The sequence below is a fragment of the Carya illinoinensis genome, chromosome 9 (genome assembly GCF_018687715.1).
Source record: "Carya illinoinensis cultivar Pawnee chromosome 9, C.illinoinensisPawnee_v1, whole genome shotgun sequence".
Classification (NCBI taxonomy): domain Eukaryota; kingdom Viridiplantae; phylum Streptophyta; class Magnoliopsida; order Fagales; family Juglandaceae; genus Carya; species Carya illinoinensis.
In genome coordinates this window covers 29,318,752-29,337,647 of record NC_056760.1, presented here as the reverse complement: position 1 = coordinate 29,337,647, position 18,896 = coordinate 29,318,752, and the positions used below count along the sequence as shown (strand labels likewise).

At 36.0% G+C, this 18,896-nt stretch overlaps 1 protein-coding gene across 2 annotated transcripts in view; it reads right to left on the bottom strand.

Annotated features, from left to right (window-relative positions):
• LOC122275325 (protein RRP6-like 2) overlaps positions 1–15,133 on the bottom strand; it is a 30,665-nt gene extending 15,532 nt beyond the window's left edge. For both annotated transcript variants that reach the window (XM_043084336.1, XM_043084338.1), the window contains exons 1-7: positions 14,271–15,133; positions 4,301–4,456; positions 3,422–3,580; positions 3,257–3,340; positions 1,609–1,688; positions 1,443–1,493; positions 630–738 (exon numbers count right to left, since the gene is read on the bottom strand). In XM_043084336.1, coding sequence (XP_042940270.1) covers positions 630–738; positions 1,443–1,493; positions 1,609–1,688; positions 3,257–3,340; positions 3,422–3,580; positions 4,301–4,456; positions 14,271–14,981 — 1,350 coding nt within the window. In that variant the 5' untranslated portion in view covers positions 14,982–15,133. The remainder of the gene's footprint in view (positions 1–629; positions 739–1,442; positions 1,494–1,608; positions 1,689–3,256; positions 3,341–3,421; positions 3,581–4,300; positions 4,457–14,270) is intronic.
• Between the last annotated feature and the right edge of the window lie 3,763 nt (positions 15,134–18,896).

The following is an 18,896-nucleotide window of genomic DNA, read 5'->3' as shown; positions in this document are numbered from 1 at the left end:
CATTGATAATCTAAGGAAAAAACATAACAATGTGATTGATTGGTGCTACGAGTATAAGAAGAGTGGGGAATCCGTTCATCATCTTTTACTCCACTACAGTTGCTAAAAACTGTTTTTCGATATTCTCCTCCTTTAGACAACTTCTATGGACTTTAACAGGCTTAACTTTCATAATTTTCTAGAATATTTTTCTCCTTTCAGATAGGTGTCTATCTTGTATACTTCTTGAGTACTCAGGTTGCACCTTTTGTGCCTTTTAATTTAGTTTTATTACTTCTCAAAAAAGAAAACATAGTCATATTTTTTTTTTATTCATTTGTGTATGCAGGGACAGATTCAAAATTTCACAAACTCCTGTAAAGAATTTTTTAGAGTTATTTACTGATTTTCCTTGGTTTATGAATGCTCGAGAAGCACAGATATCGCAAAAATGATGAACACTTTCAAACAGCAAAAGTTACCATCCATCAGTACCAAAACCAACGAAGAACCTCAAATAGAGTCAAGGATAAAAAAGAAGACTTCTACAGTTTATTGATTTAATGCACAAACAATGTAACCATCATCAGGGGAAAATCCATAATTCCACGAAATATGTAGATGATGCTAATGGTGCATGAAGATTGTACCTCTACTAAAGGAGCATCAAAATTTTCATTCTCCTTAGGCATTGAAAACAACTCCATTCTCATTAAATCATATATATGCAATAGATAGTGTGTATCTTCTCTGGCATATCTGTGGTCAAGGGAAACTCAATTAGATGATGGGGGAAGTTAAACAACTGTCATCGTTAGTAAAAAGTAGCAAACAAGAAACCGTGAGCATGGAATACCTCACATATACATCACAATCGAGACCAATTATGAAATATTAACCACACTAGTAGACAAAGAATGATTTGTAATACAGGTGGGAGTCAGATTTCCAAATATATAAACACATATACATAATACTTATCAAAACAGAAAATATACATACACGTTCTGTGTGTGTGTGTAAATTTACATAATTACAGCAATCTCAATTGCAAATCTTTCAAAGGCAGTTTCAGCTGCATTCAATTTAATTACCTCCTGATCAAATCTAAAGTAGCACTGTCAAATTTTAAGCAGACATTTTCAAATTGATTATGCTGCTGCAAAGTTACCCACCAGTTTACATGCTTTGCTAAACCAATTACCTATAAATGTTATCACATATGCCAAGTGATGGCTGGTGGGTGCACGAAAAAGAAAGATGCCAATTATATGCATGTGATACAGAGCCAAACCTCCAGAATTACTTCACTTTGGTCAATGAACTCCTAAATCTATTTTCACAGAAAAAAAAAAAAAAAATTAAATAGGATAACAAATGGAATAGGAAAAGAGTAACAAAAGAAACAATGGGAAAAATTGAAAGAAAGAAGTATGCATGGCAAGTTCTACTTTCTACTGTACCTGACCATATCCTCAGGAAGAGGGCGTAGTCTCCATTCTGCATTCTGGTATCTGCAAGGAGTTGACTGGTAAAACCTCACGGTAAAAGTAGGAAGAAATTGTAAAACCAGAAATTAATTAATTAAAACCAATCAAGTGAATAGGGAAATTTATTAAAAATACATACTCTTTATTCGCACTAACTCCACAAAAGTGATCCAAAAGAAACTCCAAACTATTTCTCTGTAGTTTCAATACCTTCGACGCCTGAGCAATAGAAAGAGCAATCTCCATTTACTTTAGTGTATCAGAAAACAACTAAAAGCTGTTAATGTTTTTATTCTCTAATGTTTGTTGTTTTTTATTTATTTTTTTTTTCTTGTTTGAAATTTTTTATTTTTTGTTTTTTATTGTTTTTGTATTTTATTCTTTTCATTTTAACTCTTTTTTAAAAACAAATGTGTTTTCCAACTTTATTATATTTTTCTATTTTTATACGCATGGAACACATGTGACCTATCAAGTGGCACGTGTCAAACTGTCATTGGTGCTGATATGACATTTATAACAGTTTATTGACTTAAGTCTAATGGAATGAGTAATTTGATTATTGTATAAACCACGTGGCGTAAAAAGGTTAAATTACAACCAAGAAAACCTATGTGACTTCAAAGCAAACAACATAGACTAATTTCGTATTTAAGCTTACATTTTTTTTTTTATAAGTAAAAAAATTTATTCAACGAATGAAATAGGCAAAGCCAATGTACACAGGAAGTATACAAAAGAAACACCTAAGAACATTCAAGTACTAAAACAGCAAAAACAAAAACTCATGGACTGCCCCACCTTAAGAACAATGGCTGAAAACCAAGAAAACAGGGAAAACATAAAAAATTTCCAGAGATCATCTATAGAATGTTCCCTATCATTAAAACACCTCTCAAAAAGGAAGAAGAATATACACACCAATCCCACATACAGGAAAAAGAATAAGTCACATGGAGTGGGCAAATTATAAAGGTAGCCATGGGTAAAACACACATGAACAACTTACTAGATGAAACTAGAGTCAATGCGTGATTCTAGGGAAGCTTCAAATTGAATAGTCTTTTTGGGGTTATAAATCATATGTGGCTAGCACTTTTCTTACGTATATGACACCCCAGTCCCACATCATTGGAAAAAGGAATTACCCACATAGAATGAGTACGTTATAAAGAAAGTCATGGGTGCTAAGTCTTACATTGGCTACTTACATATAAAATTGGATTTTATAAGTGATTCTAGAAAAGTTTCAAATTGAATAACCTATTTGATTATAAAGCAAATGTGGCTAACACTCTTTCTGGATCATTACATAGAACAATCTAGGAACAAAGGAAGAACCCAAGTAAACAAATAGGACTCTCTCTTAAAGAGTAAAAACACTCACTCTAAACCTCCCAAGTCCCACCCCCTCCCCCCAACGACAGTTTGACCAGAAGAGTTAAAATTAATAATTGGAAGTATAAAACGATTTGTATGCTCAACCTGATGAACAGATGAACCGAGAAATACCTATTTCTATGGCCAAAGCCATCACTTAATTTATTGCTAACTGATTCATCTTGTATCACCAAAGATGATGCATTGTACAAATTTGGTTTCATCAAATAGCCCATATTGTACGTGTAAGAGCAACATCAACTACTAGAAAATTAAAGTCTCTGCTTGAACAAATGAACTGATAAATATACCAATCATAATAAAGAAGTCATTACTTAAACAAATATAGTGTAACTGAAACAAGACTCAGATTAAACCTCAACATTTCATCATTTGAAAGTACAAACCTGGCCAGTATCGAACAAATTGCAAATGTAAATACCAAAGTCCCGTTGAAGCCACAAAATATCCCGATCTGCTCCATGCATAACCTAATTAAGTGCATATATTATACACAAAATGTAGAAGATCTGTTACGGAATCAAAACAAAGAGGATATGCAAGAGATCAACCTTTCTCTTGGTAGGATCCTTGAAAACCTCCCTTAGGTATGGACCAACATGAATTCGAAGCTTCAAAGTATCTACAACAAAATCTTCGGTTCTAGTAGATATTTGCATCAAGCAAGTCAATCCTTGAAAAGATCGGTATTGATTATGTTCCAAATCAACCTAGAGAATCACAAAAGTCAAAAATCATACTACCAAAAAAAAAGTTTAACGAAAACAAATGGAGACGTAAGATCGATGATTTTGAAATTTCTGGGCAGCATCAAGTAATTTTCCAAATGACACTACAGCAGGCAAAAATAGAGAACTGATTGAGAGAAGATATACCAAATGAATTATGCGGATTAGGTTCAAAGCACTTAAATTAATACGAAATTTCTGGAAAAGATAACTGCTTTGCCAATTGATGCGATACATATGTGCTGAATTCAAGACAAAAAACATCTGTTCAGGTCTCAGCAACCGAAGGATATCAAAGTCTAGTTCACCAGAAGTTTAGAGTGCTGTTCAATACATGAAACTCTTTGGCCTAACTAATCCACTTGTCAAATTTGCCCAACAGAAGAGCCAGTATCCAATCCAAATTATTACCCTCATGTTTTCAAATAAATTAAAAAATTACACCAAAGGCTCCCACAAAGTCTACCATCAGGACTACTAACTGACTCGAGCAAAGACTCATTTTGCACTGAACACCTCAACAATAGAAGTAAACAACTCAAGTAAGTCATGTGATAATGATTTTCATTGCACATGAGAAACTTTCTAGCCAAAACCAAATGTTTAAAATACGCAAACACATAGTTAAGACAACACTAAAAAAACAAAATTCAGTATTCTAAACTGATTTGACCTAACATAATTGCCATAATCAAACTTTACCGCAAATTCATTTACACCGCGCAATTTAGCAGCCAACTCTTTCAAATATTTCACTTCCTCCACAAGCTTGAAAGGAGTAGACTCTATTGGTGGAGGCTTTACAGGATTGACATTCGCGATATCTTTATCAACAAAATCCAAAACAGAAAGATTTTCCTGTAAAAATGCCAACACAATAATTAGTAGCAAACAGATCTAATTTATAGAAGGACCCAATAAAATAAGAGTAGGAATCCGAATAACTGAAGTTAAAATAACATGTAACATAAAACATAATCGCTGAACCACTGAAGACAAGTAAAGGTATTCCAATAAACATCCATGATTGTAAAGGCAGACCCCTTGAAACACACAGTGTCTCAAAATTTTTTTTCTCTTGGTAGTATCTCAACCTTTCTCAATTGGAACATAAAGCTTTAAGCAAGCTTATAAACCCATGACCCAACAAAATAAATATAAATTGCATGAGACATGGCTCTCCAAAGAGCATGAGATAACTACAACCAATAGGGTTTTCCGAAAGGAAGAAGTTGAAACATTTTTTTTTTCATGCAGGGATTAGGAGATTGGATATAGCAATAAGAAATAAATGCAGTACAATCCAAAGAAAAATGTGAGAATAATGATGTGAAAAGTATGATTCAAAGTATTACTTATCAGTTCTGTGGGATCGGTGCACAACCTCCTTGCACATAAGGGTTAATGCATGTTGGCAATAAAGCAAGTGAAAGATGAATGTCTTAATTATGTGAATAAGTTGGTTGTTCATTCATTGTCAAATATGCCATCAACCTGTGTCACCCCAAATCATTGGATTCATAGTTTAGGCTGACCTCTGTCGTACTTGATTAAATTTCTATGACTTAATTATGCATAGAAATTTAATTATGCATAACAGTGAGTGTATTGGGTTCATGGGCTTGCTGTCCAGCCCACTGGACAGTTTGTGGCACCAGCTTGGTGCCCAAGTTAATTTAGAATATTTGACTCATATTTGTATAATGATTTCCCCCACTCAAAAGTCAGATTTAGTACGTATTTACAGGGCTGCTAACAGTTCTAAGCTCTCAGACTTTACTTAAAAATGGAAGGCATTATGTGTTTTATTACAGGAAATAGGACCTGGGAAGTTTCCTAATCTGTTGGGCAGCAGGATTTCGAATTTCCTGATGACATTAGGCAAGATTTTATTCTTATTAGCACAGGAATAAATTAGGGAAGAGGCTGCCAAGATTTTAGGACTAATTAGGAAGGAAGTTGACACTTGAAATAGCTGACCAGACAGCATTAAAAGCTCCAACAATCAATCCCAACCCATTATAGCAAGTATAGAAGATCTTTCTGATGCAACTCACTAGATTTAGGGGATCTTCAGCCAGCTTAGAAACCTAGTATTTACTCAATCAAAATTCATAATAAAGGGTGATTATACCAGTAGTCCCTATGCCCATACCTCACCCCTTAGGTCCAGAAAACCCTAAATGATTTTCTACCTAAGCCTAGCAGCCTCCTAAGCCTATTAACAAACAAGAGGCAGACCCATACACACATTGTGCCCACTCTCTGCCACCCTAGGCTGACAGAGTCGGTAATATTTTTTCTATAAGTAAACGATTGTACTAATGATGGGCATAGCCCCAAGTACACAAGAAGGTATACAAGAGATAAGATCTATCTAGGTTGCAGCAACGGAAACAAGAAAATCATGAAAATCTAGTCCATTAAAGTTTACAGCTATGGCCCATAGGAGTAAAGTTCTAAAAAAGAAAGATCCAAGTTCCTCTATTGACTGCTCCCTATCTTCAAATGTCCGGTTGTTATGCTCTTGCCACAAGCACCACATAATGCAGATAAGTACCATCTTCCACTTGAGAGCAACTATATAGCCCGTTCCAACTCACAAGAAGATCCACTACTCTCAAAGGCATCATCACCCAAGCCAGCCCAACTCTACTAAAAACTCCATCCCACAAAGCCTTTGCCACCTCGCAATGCAAAAGCAAATGATCCACGGATTCCCCATGCTTCTTACACATGAAACACCACCATAACAATAAGGCCAACAGTCATGGATAAGATTACTTCTAAGTCTCAAAATGCCTTTGTGAGAGGTAGGCAAATATTGGATTCGGTCCTTATAACCAACGAATGCTTGGACAGCCAGCTTAATTCGGGGACTGGGTATTTTATGCAAACTAGACATGGAGAAGGCCTATGCTCACGTCAATTGGAATTTCCTATTCTATTTGTTGTGTTGATGTGGTTTTGGGGACAGATGGAGGAAATGGATGAGGCGTTGTGTGTCAACAGCCCGCTTCTCGGTCTTGGTAAATGGTGACCTGTGGGTTTCTTTAATAGCTCACGGGGGTTACGACAAGGAGATCTATTATCCTCACTTTTATTTGTCATTGTGATGGAGGCTCTAAGTAGAATGGTGTCGGCAGCTGTAGAGGGTGGGTTTTTTTCAGGATTTTCAGTGGGGGTTATTCATCATGGCTCCAACATTATTTCCCATCTCTTGTTTGTAGATGATACGTTGCTGTTTTGTGAGAATAATGCAGAACATATTCAATCTTTGAAGACTATCCTACTTTGCTTTGAAGCGGTATCCGGGAGAAAGATAAATCTCACTAAGACAGAGATGGTTGCGGTGGGTGATGTAAGAAATATTAGGGAGCTGGCCAATATATTAGGGTGTGGTCTCTTTGCTAACAATGAAGTACCTTGGTCTCCCATTGGGAGCATCTTTTAAAGTTAAGACAATTAGAGCGGAGGTGTTAGAGAAATTAGAGCATAGGCTGACCGGGTGGAAAATGTTGTATATATCTAAACAGGGGTGGATCACACTTAATAAGAGTACTTTATCCAACCTTCCCACATATTTCGTCTTAATTTCCCCTTCCAGCTAACATTGCATCTAAGATTGAGAAACTTCAACGTAATTTTTTGTAAAGTGGACTAGGTGATGAGTTTAAATTTCATCTAGTTAGGTGGGATAAGGTCTATACTCCAATGAGAGATGGTGGTTTGGGGGTTCACAATGTGAGGGCGTTTAATAAGCCTCTATTAGGGAAATGTTGTGGTGCTATAATTATAAGAGGGTAGTCTTATGGAAAAGGGTGATTGATGTGAAGTATGGGAGTGCAAGGAGGGGTTGGTGTTCTAATGAGGGTAGGGGGGCATATGGTGTGGGGTTATGGAAGCATATAAGGAAAGGATGGGGGGTTTTCTCTAGTAATATTAGGTTGTGTACGGGGAATGACAGTAGAATCAGCTTTTGGCATGATGTGTGGGTGGGAGATAAGGCTCTTAAGGTTACTTACCCCATTATTTTCAGAATTGCACGGGAAAAAGAAGCTATGGTGGCTGACTGGCAGGGCTTGCAGGTATTTATTCATGATTCTCAGGAGTGGAACATCAATCTCACTAGGGAGGCACATGATTGGAAAGTGAGTGTGCTGGTGGATTTTTTTAACTTGCCTTATAACACTACCCCTACTGTTACAGGTGAAGACAAGATGGAATAGAGACCTTCTAAGAAAGGGAAATTCTTGGCATGCTCTTTTTATGATAAACTTACAGCTCAACCTAGGCCCAATTTTCCTTGGAAGAACATATGGAGGAGTAAAGCACCTCCCAAGGCTGTGTTCTTTGTTTGGACAGCAGCTCTAGGGAAGATCCTAACCATTGATAATCTAAGAAGATGTGGTCTTATAATTACAAACTGGTGTTGTATGTATAGAAACTGTGGTGAAAAAGTGGACCATTTACTCTTACATTGTGAGTTTGCCCAAGACACATAGTATTATTTCTTCAACAGAATGTGATTAGCATGGGTAATGCCAGGAAGGGTGGTTGAATTACTTGCAAGCTAGAGAGGGATCACAAGGACACCACAGATTGTAGCTATGTGAAAGATGCCTCCCATTTGTATTCTTTGGCGTACTTGGAGCGAAAGAAACAATAGACATTTTGAGGACAATGAACGCTCCGTGGAAGAGTTTAGGAGTTTTTTATGGAAGACTTTATTTATTTGGGCCATTGCTTTAGATTTAAATGGTCTCAACTTCCATGATTTCCTTGTAACAGTTTCTAGTTCTAAATTCGGTGTATTCACATGTATACTTCCGGTGTACCTAGCTTATGCCTATCTTTATATCAATAAAATTTCTTATTACTTATCAAAAAAAAACAATAAGGCCACGCTTCCTCAAATTATTTTTTTTTTTGATAAGTAAACGATAGTATTAATAAGAATAGGCATAGCCCAAGTACACAAGGAGGTATACAAGAGATAACACCTATCTAGTTCGCTAAGTAGGACAAAAGGAAATCATGTACATTTAGGCCATTGAAATCTATGGCAATGGCCCATTGAAACAAAGTACTGAAAAAAAGCAGACTCAGCTCCCCTAGTGTGCGCTCCTTCTCTTCGAAGGTCCTCTCGTTACGCTCTCGCCATAAGCACCACATAATGCAGATAGGGACCATCTTCCAAATATCTTTGATTTGTGAAGTACCTCCCGGCATCACCCAACTCGCCAAAAGCCCAACCACTGAAGCCGGCATCACCCAACTTAACCCTACACGACTGAAAATTTCGCACCACAGAGACCTGGCTGTCTCACAGTGTAATAAGAGATGGTCCACTGTCTCACCGGCTTTCTTACACATACAACACCAATCTAAAATGATTATCCTTCGCTTCCTCAAGTTATCAGTGGTCAAAATTTTACCCAGGGCTGCTGTCCATGTGAAAAACAGTGCTTTAGGAGGCGCCTTGTTCCTCCACAGTCTTTTCCATGGGAATTGAGGATTCGGTGAAGCTGTAAGGGCCTTATAAAATGAGCGAACTGAAAAAATACCCTTACCCGCTGGTATCCACCACAATTTGTCGACTTGCAGTCCATTCGGTTTCTTGGAGTATAGCAAACGAAAAAAGGCCTCAAAATTGTCTATTTCCCAATCTTGCGCTGCTCTAGTAAAGGTCACATTCCATTGAACTTGATCTCCTGAGAGTGTCATGAGATCCACCACCGCTGCTTCTTGGTCACTTGCCACTCGAAAAGCTAAAGGAAAAGAATCCTTTAGTGCCACCTCCCCACACCAAACATCCTTCCAAAATTTTATACGCGTTCCTTCCCCCACCACCAAACTAGTACAGTTAGCAAAAGCCCTCCATCCTCGTCTTATATGCCTCCAAATCCCCACACCGATCGGCCCATTGCCCTCTCTAGTACACCAACCTCCCCAAGACCGACCATATTTACAATCAACTACTAGTTTCCAAAGAGCGTCCGGTTCCACATTGTATCTCCATAACCATTTTCCCAAGAGAGCTTGATTAAACAACCTCAAGTTCTTTATCCCTAGTCCACCTGAATGAATTGGTCTACACACCTTGTCCCAACCGACTAGATGGAACTTAAATTCTTCCCCCATCCCACTCCATAGAAAGTCTCGGTATAGTTTTTCAAGCCGCGCCGCCACACCTGCTGGGATAGGAAATAGAGATAAAAAATAAGTTGGTAAGTTAGAAAGAGTGCTTTTGATAAGGGTCACTCTCCCTCCTTTTGACAAATATAATCTTTTCCATCCTGCCAATCTTCGTTCTATCTTCTCAATAACTGTGTCCCAAATCGTTAAGGCTCTTGAAGCAGCCCCCAACGGTAAGCCCAGATAAGTCATTGGGAAAGAAGCCACTTTGCACCCAAGTATGCCCGCCAACTGCCGAGTATTACTTAAACTACCAACCGGTACCATCTCTGACTTATCAAAGTTCACTCTCAGCCCTGATACTGCCTCAAAGCACAGAAGGAGCGCCTTCAGAGAACTAAGTTGGTCCTGCTCTGCCTCGCAGAAAATTAAAGTATCATCGGCGAAAAGCAAGTGTGAAATTGAAACAGTGCCCCTATTTAAATCCCCCAGTGAAAAACCTGCCATCATCAAATTATCCATCATCAAAATATTCCCAAGTGATGCTGTCCATATTAAAAAAAAAAAAAAAAAAAAAAAAAAAAAAAACTTTGGAAGGCACATGAGACCTCCAAATACGCTTCCAAGGAACAGGAAGACTATGCTGAACAGTCAACACCTTATAATACGACCGAACAGAAAAATTTTTACTTGCTGGAGGCTTCCACAACATTCTATCCCTCTCATTACCCCGAATATGCAGGGAATATAAGAAGCTAAAAAGTCTGAAACATCATCAAGTTCCCAAGCCTGTACAGCTCTATTAAAACAAACATCCCACTGCAAGGATTCATTAGAACAGACTAACAAATCAGAAACAGAAGCATGCCGATCAGAAACCATATGGAATGTAGCCAAGAACACCCTATTAAGGACACGGTCACCACACCAATCATCAAACCAAAAGCAGATCCTAGAACCTTCACCAACAACATATTTAACATGTTTAACAAAGCTCTCCCACCCCTTTCTAATAAACTTCCAAAGACTCACACCATAAGCCCCCATAGCCTCCTTAGAACACCAACGCCCACCCCCCCCCCCCCCCCCCCAAAAAAAAAAAAAATCATTCCCATATTTCTGATCAATAACTCTCCACTATGCTTTTTGACAAACTTCGGCAGTTGTCCAGCCGAAAAAAGAGTTTCCACGGTGACCAACAACCAATCAAAACTAGTTCTACCATGGAAATGCTTCAGCTAACCCCTCTATTGCCTTCAATAAGATGGAGTACAGAAATACCATGCTCAGCCAAAAAAAATACTCTAACCCCCGAGCCCTATATCATAGGGTTAGGGCTAGATTTCAAAACCATGCCCTCGTGCCTATGAAATTGTTTTCATATAGTTTTGTTGCTATTTCCACAGCCATATCTTGAACTTTCCAGAGTAAAAATATAAGACTCTTGAGGACTCAAAGATTTCCTAGATGGAATAGCAATCCTACGTTTACTTATCAAATAAAAAATAGGAATCCTAGTTTTACTATAAATTCAAAATTATGGACTCAGCTACACCTAGGGATTGCTCTTGCCTAATTAGGATTCATCCATGGGCTGATGATAATAGTAAAACCATAACAAAAGCTCCAACACATGCTGCTGCAGACTTGAGAGATCACACAAACTCCTAGTCTTGCTTGAAATCTAATAAACAGCAGAAAACTCACAAGGATTGGCTGTCGCAGCCCATAAAATCCAAGAAACTTCCAAGAACCTCCAAGAGATAAGGCTTCAGCCCCCTTTAAATCCTCAAGAATTCTTCTTTTTATAAAACCCTAATCAAACTAAGAAAAACCTAAAGGTGCCCTACCATTGCACCTCATGAGTCAACCATGGAGTCCTAATCTGATCAAACCCTAGAAAGAAAGGAAGCCAGCCAGAAACCCCAGGTTGTGTTCTTGCCAAGAGCCCCTGAAGACTTTCTTCATGGAATCTTAAACCAAGAAAAGCGTCCTATTGAGCCCTAAGCCACCACCACAATCAAGGAAACCGTAGGACCAGTGTGTGAAAGCACTAGGAGCACTTATATGCAAACGCAATCTAGAGCGTAAGTAGTGCATGCCTTACTCAAATAAAGTGCAGACTTTTACAATGATGTATAATAACAAAAAATCCATTAAAAAAAAGGTTTAAAAGAAATTTGGTACTTAGCTTATTGACTCAATTTACTAGAATATTATGCAACATAAAAATCAAGAATAAACTAATTGCATAAATTCAAACATAATATTTCATATAGTTATCTTATGCTTTACTAAATATACACATCTATGCTCACACTAAATAACTTAAGGAATTTTTTTTTTTTTTGTTTTTGATAGGTAAAATAACTTAAGGATAATGCCGAATCATTGTCATGGATTGATGATGTGAGTGCAAAAAGAATGGGGTTTTTGTTGATCATATACTACATTGTGAGGTTACCATGACCTTGTGGAATGAATTCTTTACTCGGGTGTAATTAGCTTGGGTGATTGATCTCAATGCTTCTTAGAGAGACCTTCAGGGTAATTCTTAAATTGCAGCAATATGGAAAATGGTCCCAATATGTCTATGGTGATGTATTTGGAAGGAGAAGAACAGTAGTGGGCTCAGAGTTTAAGAACACTCAATGGATGAGCTTAGAAATTTCTTTTTCAATACTTTACTCCATTGATGGGTTGTATGTGATTTTAATGGCATGAACTTTCATGAATTTCTTGTATCACTAAACTAGTATGCATGGGTGGATGCTCTTGTGTATGTCCCGTATTCTTCGGTTCTTGCCTAATCTTATGATCCATAAAATTATTTCCTGATCAAAAATAAAAATATATATATTTTACACGTCTATGATATTTGATAGTCATAATCAAGATTAAAGTAGATGATTTGATCAAAATATACCGAAAAGGCCATGACCAAAAGTAGTGATTTAACCAATTTCGTGTAGGGAAACTTCCAAGGGTGCGGTACGCGGGATTGGGACTTACTCTACAGGGGTGGATCCAAAGGGCGGCAATGCCTTGGAGAGGTTCCCCGACATATTAAAAAAAAAAATAGATCTTTATAATTTAAAATATATATATATATTAATAAGTAAAAGAACAGCATATTTTTCTTTAAAAAAAATTACAAAAGCATGCTTAAGCTCACATGCAAAAAAGCATGGCACTTTTGCAAATGCACTTCGCTTTTGGTGTGTGAAGCTCTTTGGCCTTGGTGCTTTGCAATTAAGCACACTTTTACCAACACTGTGTAGAACTCAACAACTTTAGCAAGATCCCATTACCTTAGAGTCTTAGACAATGATTTCTAGACCCAAAAACAAAACATTTTTTTTTTTTATAAGTAAACCCAAAAACAAAACATTGCACATACAAAGACAAAAGATGGAAGTTGGATAGAAATTGATGCTATCATGTGATTATATGGGTGCTCACTGATGTAAATATGATTGTTTGGATACAGCTAAAAGTAAGTAAAAGTGAGCATACCCTTCTTGCTATTTATGTAAACAAAAACGCTCATTTAAAAAAATGATATACAATGTACAAATTGTTTATTGTAGCTTCTTGCTATAGAACGAATTATATGCTTCTGCTTGCCATGTTATATATATAAGTATTAAATGAACAAGAGATAAGAAAGGAAAGGAATAATGATAAAGGAGTGGAAAGAAAGGATAAAATGAGGGATAACAAAAAGCACTGCATGAAGCAAGCGTTTTTCAAAAATGGGCTACGACAACGAAGATTTTTACAATACCAGAGGTGAACAGTGAATTGCATTGTCAAGAATTGCTCACTGGCAGTCTACCCTGTGATGTCCATCCCTAGATTCTAGCCTGTCAGTCCTAGGAAGAGCCAATATCAGAAGGATAGCTAATCCTTACACACAGGGGCAATAATCCATGTTGGCCTCCATCGATTAAATGAAAATAATATATATGTAAATATGAACTACATGCGACTAAGAATGCACTATCATTATTGAAACCTATATTATTATATTGAATGACATAGTTGCTTACCGAGCATTAGACTATTCTTTTGTATTAACCATAAAGAGCAACATGAGAATGAAGCAGCATTACAGGACATAGCTCAAGGAGAACAGGGCAGAGGCCTAGACTATTTATAGAGATTTTTAATTTTATTTAAGTTATTAATAAGTAATTTCTTTAATCAGCACAAGACTTGCAAGAATTTTTAATTGTGTTACCTGACTCTCTTTTATTTAATAGAATTTATTTATTTTTCTTTTATGGGATCTTTTATTCCTGACTAAACGTCAGTACCATTACCACTCAAAAGAAAAGCAAAACAAAGGGAAGAGGGTGCTCGTTTCATCCATACTAATTTTTCTTCAAATCCCAATCAAAATAGCATTTTTAGTGGCTTCCGATACACAATTCCCCGAATATACCAAACCTAGTTATTGAGAAACCAAACTAATTCAACTAAAGAACAAATTCACGAAGTTCCATTGAAAATTAACTTAGAAAAAACTAACCAGGGGATGAATAAACCTCTGACCATCCTCACTCCTCTGCAACCAAACGTGCTCAAATGGCTGGTTTGAATTGTTCACCATAATACTAAACTCCTCTTGCGGCTTCCGTATCGATGGTATATGAAAAGGCACCTTAGGTTTCGGCCCCGTTGTCTTCTTATCCTTTGTCGCCACCTTCACCCCCGCTACCACAGTCGCCTCCCCACTCACCGAGCTATGACTCGTCCCCTTCTTCTTCTTTCCGTACACCAACTGGAACCCGTCTTCCAAGTCCGATACCGCCGGCCCTGCCTCCTCTTCCTTATTCCGATGCCTATTGAACTCGTCAACCGACAAGTCGAACCGCTCGAACAGCTCGTCGTTTACGTTCACAAGCCAATCGTACGCATCCTCCATATCATCAGTGGCCGGGAACGGCATTTCCTTGGACCCCCAAACGCGCGCCGTTGACGAACCGATAGCCTCAAGCATGGACTGGGATTTCTTGGAGATTTCTTGCAATGGGGCCTTGAACTCTTCAAAGTTGTAGAAAAAGTGGAAGTCCTTGCCGGAAGGTAACCCGCGCGAGGAGCCGCAGAGGTTGGACACCGACGAGGCCAGCGGGCCAGTGGTCATGCCATGTAGGGTTTGAGCCTGAGCTTGGGGGTCTTGGTCTTGATCTTGGTCTTGGTCTTGATCGTCGTTCATGGCGTCGTGGTGGTGGAGGCTCATGCTGATCGTAGAAACTTCTTTTTTTATCTTGGTTAGCGTTGATGGGGGTTTACAGTTAACTAGTTAGGGTTTTAGCGCCTCCATGAGACAGCGAGAGTAAACTGGAGGGAGCTTCGATCAACCTGCGTTACGATTTTCAGTTTGGGCAATTTTAAGAGGCTGTGTTTGTCAGTGTGTACAGTAAGGGGTGCGTGTCACGTGACCAGCGTGGGAATGTACCTTTATTTATTTTTTTATTTTTTTTTCTCTTGCATTACAAGCGTAAAAACTTCTGATGGACCCTCAATTTATGGGACACTTTATTGCGGTAGCGTGGGAATGTACCTTCATTTTTTTTTATTTTTTTTCTCTTGCATTACAAGCGTAAAAACTTCTGATGGACCCTCAATTTATGGGACACTTTATTGCATTCTCTTGTGTATTTTTCACTCTGATCTGTATCTGCTATTGAAAACTTTCTCAGTGCCTGTTTGGATTAATAAAATATTTCATCTTATCTCATTATTATAAATTTTTTAAATTTTTACATAAAATATAATAACTAATTTAACTTTTTCAAATCCCAAAATAATAATAATGATATTAAAAAATAATATTCTAATAATATTTTATTTAACTTTAATCTTTTATCTAAAATCATCTCATTTTTAAATTCAAACCAACCATTTATATCTTTTATGAGCTGTCCATACCAAGTCCAATCCTCATCTTTACTATTTACAACCTATATCATCGTCAAAGCATTCCCTTCAAAAATAACTATGAAAAATTTCAACTCTATACAAAGTTCCAATGCCCTCCATAAAGCAAAAATCTCAGTAATAATGAGCTAATTTATTCTCATCTTGCTCATGCTTAATGATGTTAGAATCTCTCCCTTCTCATCTCTAATAATGATTCCTGCACCCATTTTATTATATTTTGAGTCATATGAGGCATCCCAATATACGTTAACCCATTTACCTTTTGGCTTCTTTTGGGACCTCCCAGATTCCACATAGGATTGGACAGATTCTGAAATATTGAGACATACAACACAAGATTATCTGTCTCTGTTCATAATAATTAAGGATGCAATATACCTAGCATGCATCTAGCAATACAATATGTTGAACCTAAAGTTTCAAGTTTCATATAATTATATATCTACACATAAATTTTGATGATAATAAATGAATTCAAAGAATAAATGAGTCTTAAACTCAAGTTATCTACACAATGGAGTCAAGCATATCAAGGAACTAAGTATGAGCAAGAAATGAACAAGTTCACATTAAATCTCATAGAGTCATGTTGTAAATCTCTTAAAAATTCAAAATTAGCATTAAGACTCAAAATTAATATTTTATCATAAAACATTAAAATACATTTTCTAAATGTACATGAATATTTTGAAAATTAAATTTGAAAATTTTGAAAAATGATTGATTGTCATCTTTCACATGTGCATGACATGATTAAAGATTTGAATTTTGAAAATATTATAAAGATTATTGATTGTCATCTTTCACATGTACATACTTTATTTAAATATTTTCAAAAGTGATTGATACTCTTTTTTACTTATGCGAAATGTAGATGATTTTATTTGAAAATTTTGAAAATATTAAAAATGATTGATTGTTATCTTTCACATGTGCATACTTTATTTGAATATTTTCAAAAGTGATTGATGCTCTTTTTGACTTATACAAAAGATAGATTTTATTTGAAAATTTTGAAAAGTAAAGTGTACTCATTTTGTCAAATGAGAAAAGTAAAAAAATTAGATTTGAAATTTTTGAAAAGTTAATGATATTGTCTTTGACAAATGAAAAAGAATAAACTTTTATTTAAATTTTTTTAAAAAGTGAATGATGTTGTCTTTGACATGTGAATCTTTTTAAATTTGAATATGAAGTCTCATATGTCTATAAATAAATTATTTGAGAACTTCACATTTACAACACCAAGAGCATACAACATTCATTCAAAACTTTCATTCTCTCTTCTCTAAGCATTGAGGCTTAAACCTTGTTCATTTTGAGAAATATATAGTTTGCAATGTATTATTATTATTTCACTCATTGAAGAGTATTTTGTGATAACCTACATGCTATCAGCTCTTGTATCAATAAAATGGTGTGTATAACCCTTGTGCGTGTAGAAAGTGTTCTACACAGGAAATAGTTGAATCACCACATATAAGGTAATTGTAAGTATAGAGGGTGTTCTACACTGATTCTTTGTAGCGGTATTGTTCAAAAGTGTAATAAATTTCTATATCCACTTAAAGGATGTTGAATAGTGAATTTGAGGATCCTCAAGGGGTAGCTTTAGACGAGGACGTAGGCAGTAGGACCGAACCTCGTTAACATACTGAGTTTGCTTCTCTCTTACTCTTACTCTTTATATTTATTACTGCTTTGTATTTTATTTATATTTTATATTGTGTATTTGATTTATAATTATTAATTTTTTAAATATAACTCAATTCACCCCCCTCTTGTGTTAGTCATCTGGGCAGCACAATATTCGCAGTAGATACTTTTTTTCTTTAAGCAATACTTTATACTAGAAGTAATTTATCCCAAAATATAAACATGTTTCAAAAAATGCGCGTGATAGCTAGTATCCAAAAGGTTATAATACTTGTCCAACAAATTTGTAACATAAAGAATATTGGAGATAGGGCTCCATAACTACAATCTAAAAAAAAAAAAAAATAGTGTACTAATTCGTTGAATTGTTCACATAGCTCAACTATAATATCCAAACTGACGTTTAGAAAATGGGGGATAAGCTCCATAAACTCTTTGTTTGTGCACCGCATTCTATTCGATCTCGTCCAATCTTTCATGTGTGGATTCTCTAGATCTTGACACATTGTCTACCATTTAGGGGAAATAGTAGTTGGGACTATCAAGTAAGATATGATTACAAATTTCAACAAGTTAACAAATAACTTAAGATACAAGTTAAAGATGCATGTACAGTAATAAAAGTATAAATGCATACATAATCATAAATAAGTTTGACGTGACTTGATATTTAACAAGATGTGTAATGACATGATTTGAGTTAATATTAGAAGAACTGAACGTGAACTAACTAGAATTGAACATGACCTGAACATAAACTGAATTGAACTGAATGTTAAATAACATAAGCAAAAACGTGAAACATATGAATTAGAAATCCTAGCTCTTGTAACTGAAATTATACATTTTGAGTAAGAAAATAGGAAAACTCAGGTAGCTCCTACACCTTTACCTTTTCTTTTTATATATTACAATAGATTATATTCTTTTATCGTAATATCGAGCAACACATATGCATTGACCGCAGTACCAAGCAAATCATACATACCAACTGTAGTATAAATTAGTTGATAACAAAAATTTGAATTGAATGTAAAATAACGTGACATGAAACTGAGCATGAAGCTTAAACTTGAAATTGACTTGAGTAATGTGAAAATATTGTTTTCAAGACACATTCTGTACTTGAGACATAACATGATATGAAGCAAAAGACAGATGACCTGACGTAATGTAACGTGACGTGATATGTACGTGAGATGAATAACATGATACAATATGAAACAAACAAACAATTCGTGACATAGCATAATATGTAATATATAAATATTTCGTGATATGGCATAATATGAAATAGACAAATATTTCATAACATAGCATAACATCAAACAGATAAATATTTTGTAACGTGACATAACATGAAACAGATAAACATTTCATGATGTGGCATAATATGAAACAGATAAACATTACATGACACAACGTAACATGTAAAAAATAAGTATTGCATGACAGAAAATATTATGTGACAGATAAATATTTTGTGACAAAATAATATGTGTAACAGATAAACATATAGTGACATGGCATATATGATAACATAAGTACATAAATA